At 40.2% G+C, this 13087-nt stretch overlaps 1 protein-coding gene across 5 annotated transcripts in view; it reads right to left on the reverse strand.

Annotated features, from left to right (window-relative positions):
• PPP2R2B (protein phosphatase 2 regulatory subunit Bbeta) overlaps window positions 1–13087 on the reverse strand; it is a 686797-nt gene that overhangs the window by 463210 nt on the left and 210500 nt on the right. For all 5 annotated transcript variants that reach the window (XM_059917415.1, XM_059917410.1, XM_059917413.1 and 2 more), the window contains exon 3: window positions 2112–2189. In XM_059917415.1, the coding sequence (XP_059773398.1) occupies window positions 2112–2133 (22 nt within the window). In that variant the 5' untranslated portion in view covers window positions 2134–2189. The remainder of the gene's footprint in view (window positions 1–2111; window positions 2190–13087) is intronic.

A 13087-nucleotide genomic window follows, 5' to 3' on the forward strand; every position in this document is an offset into this window, starting at 1 on the left:
GCAGTGGTTGAGAATCCGCCTGCCAATGTAGGGGACACGGGTTCGAGCCCAGGTCTGGGAGGATCCCACATGCCGCGGAGCAACTGGGCCCGTGCGCCACAACTACTGAGCCTACGCGTCTGGAGCCTGTGCTCCGCAACAAGAGAGGCCGCGACAGTGAGAGGCCCGCACACCGCGATGAAGAGTGGCCCCCGCTCGCCGCAACTAGAGAAAGCCCTCGCACAGAAACGAAGACCCAACACACCCAAAAATAAATAAACCAATAGATAAATTTATTTAAAAAAAACAAAAAAAATACACCTACCACTCAAGATTTTGGTGAAGGTTAAATTAGAATGAAGATCTAATTATAATGGCATTTATAATAACAGCTTACAAATATTGAGTACTCACAAAGTGTAAAGCACTGTGCAAATGCTGTACCTACATTATCTTATTAATTTATTTTAAGCACTTATTAGAGTAATCACTACATAGTAAGTCCTCAACTGATAAGAGCTATGGCTTGAGTAGACACTCAGAACCCTTACAGTAGGTGGGGAGCCAGTCACAAAGACAAGATTTAAGTCCAGAGTCTGAGGATAATGCATAACCTGGAAGAAGTCATCTAGCCTGGTGGTCCCCAAAGCCAGTCCACAACATCAGGATCATCTGGGTGAGCTCATTAAAATACACTGCATCACCCTGGTCCTCAGACCTCTAACTCAGTACCTCTTGGAGAATCTGGAAGTCACTATTATTTAAAAAGTGCAAGTGATTTTGAATCAAAGCCAAGATTTAAAACAACTGATTAACTTGAGCTTCAGTTTTCTTAAGATTCATGAGGTTAGGGAGTAAGTCATTTTTTTTCCCTTCCCTTTTTTTCTAATGCCTAGGTCAGTGCTGCCATATAGAAGACACTCACAAATATTTTTGATTAGATGAACATAAATGGGTCTAGTAAATCCTGCTCTGTCTACTTCATAGGGGCTTTATGAGAATTGTTTGTAAAGCTTCATTTGATTGTGTATCTGAAAAATAGAAGATGTTATACAAAACTATAACTCTATAGATTTAGTCATTATGTTAGTGTGCTTTTTCTCACTCTTTAATCATAAATCACTTGGTTTTGAGATATCCACCATTAATTATATTGAGTTTCTAAAAATGAATTATAGCAAGATTGCAGATCAAATAATTTTTACTTAAATAATTTTTTATTCATAATTAAAATGCTATAGAATGACCCAAAAGTTTACATGCATTTATGCATGTTAGTTTCCATATTCAAGTTCAACTCTGTCAACTATTCACATCCTCATTCATTAATATTAGTTTTAGACCTGTCTTATACCACATCTGGTATCTATACCTACCATCAATTTAGTACAGTCTGTTTCAGGCAACCCTTACTACATTCTGCCACAACAGCTGAACCTTGATTTAAAACACCCAGAAGTGCTATTCTAGTTCCTTCCAGTTGCCTATCACTAAGCTATTTTGAAATGCAGACATCCTTTGTGAGAGTCTTGAAGGTCTCCAAGCTCAGGCTTATAAGGGAGGAAAATGAAGAGAATTAAACGCACTTTCTTCAGGAGGAGGAAAAGGAATGCATTTCCCAGGTAAAGGACCCGGAATAGGAAACTCTCTTGAGAGTCAGAAAGGAAATTATACGCTGATATTGGGACTCAATGTACCCACAGTTTATATTCAAGTCAGACTTGAATTCTTCATTTTCCCCATGTGTTTCATATATAGTAGCAAGTCATCTTCAACACAGAATGGAAGGACAAGGTGAACGTCTGACCATCTTGAAATGTTTGCTTTCAGAATTCTACAGAGCTAACAGACCATCCTGGAACAAGACTTGCGTAGTTTAGCCCCTCTCACTGCCAACCTATTTCACTGAAAGTTCATTTCAGTGCTGCCTCATTGGTGGGAATGAAATAAGCTTCAACAGAAAAAAAAAAAAAAAATGTAGAAAAAGATGATTAAATCCATTACTAGCTCAGAACGCTATTCTGGGATGTGTGGGGACTTACATTCATGGACACAAAGACGAACATTTCAAATCTGGAACCAGCACAAACCCCAAGGAGGCAAGAAAAAGGGGAGCAGGAGCTTTCTCCTACCTTCCGTGGTTCCAGTCTCCATAGTGCCTTTCACTTGGCTGAAGCACCATAGTGTGTCCTGGGTAAACGCCCCAATTCCTGCAAGGCACACAGGGAGACACTTTGGGTTAGGTAAGGGCTCCCAGTTGTCCTTAAAAGGCCAATAAGGAAAGAAACACGGAGTGTAATCTATGCACTTCTAAAAGGAGACTTGCACACCAGGTATCATCTTGGGGAGAGGAGACCCTAGTGGGTCCTGGGAGGATGCCCGGTCTGCAAGTATGGCGTCCTGCTGCAAACCCCTGCTCTGTCTCCTCCATCCGACCATGCCAGGACCAGTCTGAGCTGGAGCAATCGGAGTTGTCCCTTCTCGGCCCCTGGCAGCATCCTGGAGCAGTGACAGCAGGCCTGCAGGGTGTGACTGCCCCTTTTCATGGGAACACTAAGGCTCGCCATTGTTTTCCCTCTGTGATGGTGGAGGGAGAAAGAGGCAGTTTGTCAGAGGGGAGAGAGGAAAAGAAAGGCAACTTATTTTTTTTTTTTTAAACTGGTTGCACAGCTTGCATGGCTGAACGGCCAGTAAGGGGTCAGATACTCAGAGAACTTCCATCTCTCTTGTTCCCTTCTTGACTGCTTGCCAGAGTCGGAGCTGACTGGAGAGTAGAGGAAAGCAAAAAAACATTGGCGATGGGGAGTGGGTGTGCTGGCTAACGCAGGGCTGGGGAGTCAGTTCTGACAAACGGGGCCTGTTTTGTTCCATGGAGATTTCTGCTTCAAATTTGAATTGGACCTTTGGTAGGGTTACATTTTCTGGCTTACTATGACTTCCAGTTTCCAAACATATACGCATCCAATACTAATGCATATACTAATATATATATATATTATATACACATTTATTAATATACATATATTCAAGTCAAAATGGCACTTTTCAGAACATTTTTGGATAGCAGCGGTGACAGTTTACTTCTCAACAACATATGGATGTTCCCTTCAATTCTACTAGATTTTACAATTAAGGGGAACATTGCATCGTCAAATTTTGGGAAAGATTATCGATTTAAGAATGATTATATTAGCAGGAAAAAAAATCAAATATCAAAACCAAACTGACCTTTTGAAAACACACACAGAACTAAGCAGCCACCCTCACCGTCCACGACAGATTTTTCCTGAACTCCTACATGGAAACACGCATTCACTCAAGCCGCTTGAGACCAGAATTGTTCCCCATCTGCTTTTCTCACTGTTGCTGATGGTGCGTTGGATGGAAGCAGCACAGGGTCATCATTCGGAGCCTACACTTTGCAGTCAGATGGGGTTTGTATTTAGTTTTGCTCTGACCTGACGCAAGTTCCCAAACATAATGAGTCTGTGTTTTCCCTTTTTAAAAGTGGCAATAATAATTATAGTACCCATCGCTCAGAGTTGTAGATTTTGAAGGCACTCAGCATAAACAACTTAATAAAGAATATTATTATTGGCAAGGGGTCTAAAATGTTCAATAGTTAAAAAAATAAAAAAGGAGAAGAACGTTAGCTGAGCGCATTTCAGCTAGTTGCTATGAAGTAGGCACTGCGCTAAATACTTTAAATGAATTATCGCATTCTCACACAAATCTGTGAGGAGGATACCATGAGAACCCCATTTTACAGGTGAAGAAACTGAGAGCTAGGAAGTTTTCATAACTCATCTGAGGTGATACCTAGGACATGGCAGAGCTGGGATTTCCACCCAGTCTGTCTGAGTTCCATATTCCCACTCTGCCAAAGTCAGCCTGCCCATGAAATCCCAATATTCCCAGTGTGCCAAGGTCAGCCTGCCCATCTAATAGTTAGAGCCCGTAGGCCCAGAGAGGTTGCACAGCTTGAACTAGAGTCTTGTTTGGAAGGCTGAGCTGGAATACAGTTTCAGATGTCAATTATTAAAGTACTTGTGTCTCCTCTAAGACTATACAGGGTTACACGTTCCCAATAAAATTAGCATCTGGGAGGGAAGAAGAAAGGCCATTTGGCAGCATTTATTAGTGCATAGAAAGGCCACACGCACAGTCCTATTGCTGACCCTTTCTTGTACTTCTAGCTCTGGCCTTGGATTTCAGCATTAGGCATTCTTTGATAAGTTCTTACTCTTCCTTGTGAGTCATCACTGGCCCTCTCTAAACTGCCAATTCTGCTGTTGAATCTGGGACTGCATCTGTCTCTTAGGGAATACCAGCTACAGATGAAGTACTTCCTGATTTTTGTCGTAGCACATTTCCTATGTCACTAGTTTTGATTCTAGGTGTAGACTCTGTACCTATTGTCACAAAACATGTGCCTAAAAATAAGCAGACATATACAACTCTGAAACACACACACACACACACACACACACACACACACACGAGGCAGATTTAAATATGGGCCTTTTCATTTTCAGCAACATGGATGGACCTAGAGATTATCATACTAAGCAAAGTAAGTCAGAAAGAGAAAGACAAATACCATATGATATCACTTATATATAGAATCTAAAATATGACACAAATGAGCTTATCTACGAAACAGAAACAGACTCACAGACATAGAGAACAGACTTGTGGTTGCCAGGGGGATTGGGGGAGGGAAGGACTGGGAGCTTGGGATTAGCAGATACAAACTATTATATATAGGATGGATAAACAACAAGGTCCTACTGTATAGCACAGGGAACTGTATTCAATACCCTGTGATAAACCATAATGGAAAAGAATACGAAAAAGAGTATACATATATAACTGAATCTGCTGTACAGCAGAAATTAACACATTATAAATCAACTATAATTCAATAAAATTTTTAAAAAATATGGGTCTTTGTATAGGTATTCATATTGCTTCAGGAAATTTTAGCTTTAGAGGGAAGATTGCTTATTGTAAATCAACTTGTTTCACACTTGAAAAGACCAAGTCATAGAGAATTACTGTTTTGTTGAGAGTCACAGAGCAAGGGATCATGTGACCAATTCAATGACAGTGACATTTCCAACCATCACCCATAGATATGGTTGCCTAGGCCCGTGAGTTCAGTTGATTAGTATGAGAGGTCAAGGTATCCAATGTTATTGACAGTTTTCTCATCCTGGGCAGTCTTTGGACCCAGTTTCCGTCTTCCACCAAGATCATTGCCAAATGATGGCATTAGTGATGTAAAGAGAGTTTGGATCATACCATCTCTATCCTAGAAGAGCTAGACAGCAGCTGAAAACACAAATGCCTTGATCAGTTAGGATGAGAAAGGCTGGCTAGCTGTAAGATACTCAGTAGAGTTGATACATGACCTGAGTCAGTGATCACCTCAGAAATGGTGGGGATGGTGGGGCCTGGAGGACCCAGGCCATGTATAAAGAGGGCAACAGCTACTCTGCCCCAGCTAAAAGCTGCCATGGAGGATTTCAGTCCAGTGTTATTAGATTGGCCGGGTTTTTGTTTGTTTTTCAGAAGAAGCCAGAAATCTGGATCATTACATGAAAACCTAAAATTTTTAAATGTCAATCAATTCAAATTTGAACACCGTGTGTGTGGCTGATCCAACATAGGGCAAACACACCACATCTGCACACTGAATATGTATGATATCTGTATCACCAATTTGCAAACCTCTGGCAAGAATATTTGAGCTGAATGACACCTTCGATAATACCTAGTCCAATTCTTTCCATTTGACAGATTAGGAAGCAAGGCCCCAAGAGGGGAGACAACTCACAACACAGTAAAGTTACTTTTGTTGCAGACCTATGACTCTACGATGACAATTTTATTTCTGATACCAGATTTTCTTTTACCACCAGGCTACCTCTCATGGTCATGGGTTGGTAATATACCTGTCTGGATTTAATGAATGTTCTTTAGGGAAGTGTATTTAATTGCTAAAGAGGATGACTGGGAGAATGAAGCTGACAAAGGTGAGAAAGGAAAATGCATTTCTCTTAAATTGCATACCTTGACCATTACCCTAAACCTTGGTACCAAATGACACGCCAGTTGCTATGGTAACATTGTCAATAAGCAACATTCTCTACTAGATCCAACAGCTAAACATCCCAGAAGATGCTCATTCCCCTCTCCTCACAACTATGGCTCAGGAAGGTCCTGAGTCCCACGTACTGGAAGGCCAGGCAGTCAGCCCACTGATGGCACACACCTGTCTTCTTTCTAGGATCATGTAATAACCGATTTCTGAATTTGATCAGCACTTGGAGCCATTTGGTCTAATCGCCTCATTTAAAAGCAGAGGACTGGGGTCCAGAGGGGGCACAGCCACGCAGTGAGTTAACAGCAGAGTTGGAGCCAGATCCCACAGCTCCGACGCCCAGCACTGGCTCTTTTTCTTGCACTGCCCCAGCAGGGCCCTTCAGAGTCGAGGCCAGCATTTGTGCTGCCTCTTCTGTGCCAACTCGGCTGGGGAATACAATGAACAGAGGGTGTGACATGCAGCAAATAAAGCTCCTTATTGATTGGGAGGCCACTGTAAAGAGTTGTTTTCACGGGCTTGGCATGAGCAGCCTGCTTCTTTCTGCAGAGAGAGAGACAGAGACAGAGACAAGAGAGGGAGATGATTCTTGCCCAGAGAAATTTTCCCTGAGAAGAATCTATTTTGAAATTGGCTCTGAGACAGGCTGTAGATGTGTGGTCAACTATGTAGAAAGAGCCTACAGTTGCGCAATTCTCTCTGAGTGTGTTGTCATGAGGAGACCATGATGACTTAAGAAAAGCTCGCAGTGTGAATGGATATCTCGCTAACACACCAGCCACAACTTGGTGTAAAAATCTTTCTAACTAGGATGCCTGATCTCAAAGAGGAGAGACTCCGCTGCTTCAGAGACAGTTAAAAATAAAGAAAGAGGGACTTCCCTGGTGGTGCAGTGGTTAAGAATCCGCCTGCCAATGCAGGGGACACGGGTTCGAGCCCTGGTCTGGGACGATCCCACATGCCGTGGAGCAACTAAGCCCGTGCGCCACAACTGCTGAGCCCACGTGCCACAACTACTGAAGCCCATGAGCCTGGAGCCCGTGCTCCACAAGAGAGGCCACCGCGATCGGAAGCCCACGCACCACAACGAAGAGTAGCCCCGGCTCGCCGCAATTGGAGAAAGCCCGCATGCAGCAACGAAGACCCAACACAGTCAAAAATAAATAAAATAAAATTTTTTAAAATGTGTTTAAAAAAATATTTTTAAATAAAATAAAGTAAAAAAAGAATGTGTATATGTATATAACTGAGTCACTTTGCTGTACAGCAGAAATTAACCCAACATTGTAAATCATCTACACTTCAACAAAAAAATAAGGGGACTCCAAACTTAAACTAATAGAAGAGAGGCTTTCATTTTTTACTTGATACCTCAACACCTTATATATGGCTCCATTTCAGCAACTGCTGCTGTGTTTAGTAAAGATAGGTCACTTCTATATCCCCAAATTGCCAGTGAGCTCATAAAGACCAGGAACATGGAAACAGGAACAGTGAAGGTAAATACGTCAGGTTTTTAAATCAAATTTTCCTTTGCATCAGATTGAATAAACCATTAGTGATATCACACTGAAACCATCATTGGATTGATATCGCTGGGTTTAATTCACTGCATGATTTCAATTGACAATCAAGCAAATTGTTAATTGGCTAAACTGACTGTCAAAACAGTCCATCTGATGGGAGAAAGGGCAAGGGGGTGGAAGAGAGAGGCTATATTGACTGATTATTAAGAAAGCAGAATCCAGAGGGACTCAAGGTGATTGGATGAGTGAGGAAGGGAAGAGGGGAAGAAATCTTGGGCTATTGGTGAGACAGTGGAGCCACTCATTTTTTATTGTTCTTTTGATCCTACATCCTAAGAATTTACTTGCTGAACAAAGGAAAAGTGTTTTTATACTCTCAAAGAAGTAATAATGCTGCAATGTGCCTGACCGGAAATCTCACTCCATTTTACTAATCAAAGGAAATGGAGGTGCCTAACATCCTTAAGAAGACGGATGTAAATATCTGTGTGTTAGATATTGAGAAAATGAGAGGACAGTTATTCTTCCCCAGTGTACCCTAGCATGTCATTTGCGAATAGGATTAAAAAGTAGCATAGATCAAAGCATGTTTTGCTCAACTTCTCCCTATACACGATTATTATTTTGTAATCGTTTTCTAATATTTATCATAAGGCCTTAATAGATGGTTATTGTAGTCCTTTCTACACTCTCTTTTAAAAAATCTTTTGGAGGTATACTTGACTTTTAATCAATTGGACATATTTAGAATACACAATTTGATAAGTTTTGACATGTTATATACCATCACTTTCAAACATCACTCCAATCAATACAATAAACACAGCCAACAACCCCAGAATATTTCTTCTGCATCTTTGTAATCATTCTTTCCAGCTCTTGCTTCCCACATCTCCCTCAACCCCCATCTCAGGTACCTCTGATCGGCTCACTGTTACTATTCATTCCTTTGTATTTTCTATAATTTTATATAAATGCTACCCTATGATATGTACTATTTTTTTCTGACTTCCTTCACTCAGCCTAATTATTTTGAGATTAATCTACATCTTTGTGTGTGTTAATAGTTCATTCCTTTTTATTGCTGACTAGCATTCCCTTATATGGATATGCTATAATTTGTTGGTCCATTACCTGAGTTTGGGTTGTTTCCAATTTTTTGTCATTATAAATAAAGCTGCTAGAAACATTCATGTACAAGTATTTGCATATGCTTTTATTTCTCTTGGGTAAATACCTAGGAATGGAATAGTTGAGTGTTATCGTTAAGTGTATTTTTAAAATTGTAAGAAATGCCAATCTAAAGTGATTTTTTTCTAAAATGATTGTTATCACCAACACATCTGAGAGGTCCAGTTCTTCCACATCCTCACCAGCCCACTGTATAGGCAGATGTTTTATTGTTAGCCATTCTACTGGGAATATAGCAGTATATTGTGTTTTAAATGTGCACTTTCCTAAGTAAGTATCTTTTCTGGTTCTTTGTTGCTATCTGGATGTCTTATTTTTCTTGCCTTGTTCCATTGGCTAAAACCTCCTGTAAAAATTTTAACAAAAGCAGTGCAATTAGATGTGCTTGTCTTGTTCCTAAACTTAAAGGGGAAGTCTTTCAGCTTTTCACCGTTAAGTATGTTAATTGGTGATTTTTCATAGATGGGTTTATCTGTTTACCAGGTTAAGGAAGTTCCATTCTATTTCTAGTTTGCTGAGAGTTTTTATCAGGAATACTTGTTAAATTTTGTGAAATATTTTTTTCTGCATCTATTGAGGTGATCACATTTTTTCTTTTAATATTTTATTTATCCAGTCAATTACGCTAATTAAATTTTTAATGTTAAAGTAATCTTGCATTTGGTCATGGTGTATTATCTTTCTGTATACTGTTAGATTTTAATTGCTAAAATTTTGTTTATAATTTTTGCATTTATATTCATGAGAGAAATTAGTATCAGGGACTGCTGACCTCACAGAATAAGTTGGGAATTATTCACCCCTCTTCAATTTTCTGGAAGAGTTTGTGTGTAATTGGTACTATCTCTTCCTTAAATTTGTGGAAGGATTCATCAGTAAGCCATCTGGCCTGGAAGGAGAGAGAGAGGGAGGGAGGGAGGAAGGGAGGGAGGGAGGGAGGGAGGAAGGAAGGAAGGAAGGAAGGAGGGAGGGAGGGAGGGAGGGAAGGGAGGAAGGAAGGAAGGAGGGAAGAAGGAAAGGGAAGGAAGAAGAAAGAAGGAAAAGAAATCCATTAGGCTATGTGTACATTCTCCATCCCTTTGCCCTCAGGCACTATCAGAATTTTTTGCCTGCTTATGTTTCCATCCAATGAAAACATTCATTTGCCTTAAGAAGTTCCTGGATTCCCACCATGGCATCTCATCATCCCTGTGGCCTGAAATGTGTTTATCCTCCATACCGCTCCCTCAGACTATGTTTTCTGCAAAAGGCAGTGTTAACCAGAGAAACCCATTGTTCTAAGCCATGAGTTACTATTTTATCATTTATAACTAATAGCATTATAAGAGATTCTTTAACAAGTTCTTACAGGATTCCTGAGAGTAGAAATTTAAGTCACTATAGAAGACCATTTCTAGACACAATGAATATTTTTTTCTCATCATATCACATCATTCAGGTGAACAGGATCTTTACTCACATAAAACTAACTTTGAAATGACATACAAAATCAAAACAATTTTATGGTATAGTTCTGGCTTCTAACAAGATTATTGTTTCCATATCAAACCCCAGCTCCTGCAGCAGACTCTGTCTCCTCAAATAGTTATTCTCTCTTTCATATTATCTCTTTACTTCGTACTTATGGTAAATGATGTGTCAGAAACTCCTGGTTGCCCATGCAATATCCATCCCTTCCTTATATCTTACTAACAGATTCTTGATTTTGTTCACTGCTACACATTGTCCTGTTTGAAAAACAAACAAACAAGCACGCTTGGAATCATAGACTCCCTTGCAGCTAGGGAGAGCCATGTGACTCATATCTGCCTCTCCTAGGTGTAGCTGGAAGCATTTTTTGTCTCATGATACAGATGCCACCTTTCCCCCATTTACCACTGCTCCCCTTTGTCCTTTCTGCAATAGTATGTGATGACAGGATCTATTGTAGCCTTCTGGTATTCCAAAGAAAAAGGACCACAGAGACCTTGACCCTGATATATTTAAGCCACCGAACCAACACAACAATGGCCTGCCTCTGGCTTTTCAGGGCAGAAAAAAAATCCAGCTTAATTTGTCGAAGCCACTCTTTATTCAGTTACAGCTGAATCCAATGCCCCATACACAAATGGAGAAAGAGGATGTTATCTCTGCATAATTACACAGTCATTTGTATTTCTTCCACCAAAAAAACAGTCATTTTTAGATTTTAAGAGGTACGTCAGTTTAGAACAATACATTTTACTCATCTTCTGGCTGACTACATTCAACCTTTAGCCAAAATGTCAAGTATCAAAGCACAAATAGCACTACATTATAATTCTTTATTTACATGTCTGTTTATAGACTCTGAATTCTTTAAGGGCAAGACCTATGTCTTATTTATCCTTTCACCTTTAGAACCTAAAACATCTCTTGGCACCTATTAAAAGGTCAGGAAGTGAGCATTTAATTGAATTAGACTAGAAGGAGAAGAAGCTCTTTAATCCCATGGTGGAAGCTTTTGCCACAGGATAAAAACTAGTGCTCGGATACATGATATGACGGGCAAGCAGAAGGGAGCCAGGATATAGGGCCAGCTCTTTGTCATTAAACCAGTGTCTCATTCCCTATAATACAGAGAACACTGTGTGGTTTTACAAGGACAAAAGTGTCTTCTAGCATCCTGAAAAAAAAAAAAAAAAAAACTGGCAAAAAAGAAGCCCTGATAGATGCTTTAGCAAATAGTCCTCTATTTTCAGCATTTTCTGCCTGTAATTACTTTTCACCAAAGACAGCAATCATATTAAAAAATAGCTCTCCTACTTGCTGCACTTAAAATGGATGGTGAATTATAAAGCACAAGTGGCAAAAAGCCAAACAATGCCCTGCTTATTTAGTTTTGTTTTCTCCTATATGGATTATTCACTCATCAATTGCCTTGGCACTGAGAGGTATGGTTTTCTCTGGCCCATGGGGTCTGAGACCACCAGGAACCAGCACCAACTCAAATTCAGTTTCTTCTCAGGCCTGTCCATGAAGGTTAGACAAGTTACAAGGCATGAAACACCAAACTCCTGAGTCATTCCCAGCTGAAGTTGCCTAAGTGTGAGGTTACACTTCTGCCTTTAGGCTTGCGAGATCATCTTTGGGATGGGTATTGTTGTGATAGAAAGGACAGATAAGATGCAACTCAGTGGGAATGGGCAATTTTGACATTGTAAATTATTTTGTAATTTTATATATTGGAAGCCATTATCTTCAAATCCACAGGCCTATAATCCTGAGAAAGGTCACTCAGTGTGGAAACTGGAGTATTTTGAATAAAACAGGAAAGGCAGGGTTGAAAAGACCATTTGTCCTGCAAGTTGGGGGAATGGATTTACAATGAGGATTTTTAAATGAAGGTTGAATTTGCAAACATTCATTTGAACAGGCATGCCTAGACCACCTGATAAATAATACATTTGTATTGTGCTTATGAAATGTGCAAATGGAGTCCAATTTGCAAATAAATGCCTTGAAGAATATTTTAAAACTTCAGAGGTTACCTAATCCTACGAGTCTCTGTATTCATATTTGTGAGGTTTTTGTCTTACTTCGTGACAGCTGCTGTAAATTCAATTAAACTGTATGGCAAATTAAGTTTTGGTGGTGGTTGTTTTCTTTCTTGCTGAAGGAAGAAAATGATCAAGAGGTTAGCAAGATGGGAAGCAACCAGCACGTTTGCAAACAGGGAAATCAAACAATGTCACATCAAAATAAGAAGGAAGGAAATCCAGCCAGCTAAGCAGGTACAGCCGGATTTGTTATCCTTGTCCTTCACGCCCTTTGTCCACATGCTTTCCTTGCTATGGAAAAAAGTAGAAGCAATTAGAATCCACAAAGTTAGAAGCTAAAAAATGCTCTGACAGCAAATGGAAACAGAACACAAAAACTCAGAATCTGCAAGCATGAAAAATACTGCAAGGGATGGTCATTTAAAATGTGTTCCAGGATCGTAGAGCAGCCCCTGACAGCCACCCAGAGCACAGTAAGTAATCACGCCCAACACTGGCTTCTTGTAAACTGAAGGTACAAATTGTGGCCGATGTATATATCCACAGACATAACACCTAGTAGGAACATGCATACGGAAACGCATGAACAAGATGCTGAATTCCCCTTAACAAATTAGATGTGTTCTCAAGCCCTCGAGCTTACTATCCGTTGAGGTTTTGTTGTATGCTGGGCACCAAGAGAAGCAGGACTCAAAGAGTCCTCCCAACAGCCCCATAGGTTAAGTGACTATAAGCAAAGAAATTCAAGCACAGAGAGGTTAAGGGGC

Source organism: Balaenoptera ricei, chromosome 3 (assembly GCF_028023285.1).
Source record: "Balaenoptera ricei isolate mBalRic1 chromosome 3, mBalRic1.hap2, whole genome shotgun sequence".
NCBI classification, from domain to species: Eukaryota; Metazoa; Chordata; class Mammalia; order Artiodactyla; family Balaenopteridae; genus Balaenoptera; species Balaenoptera ricei.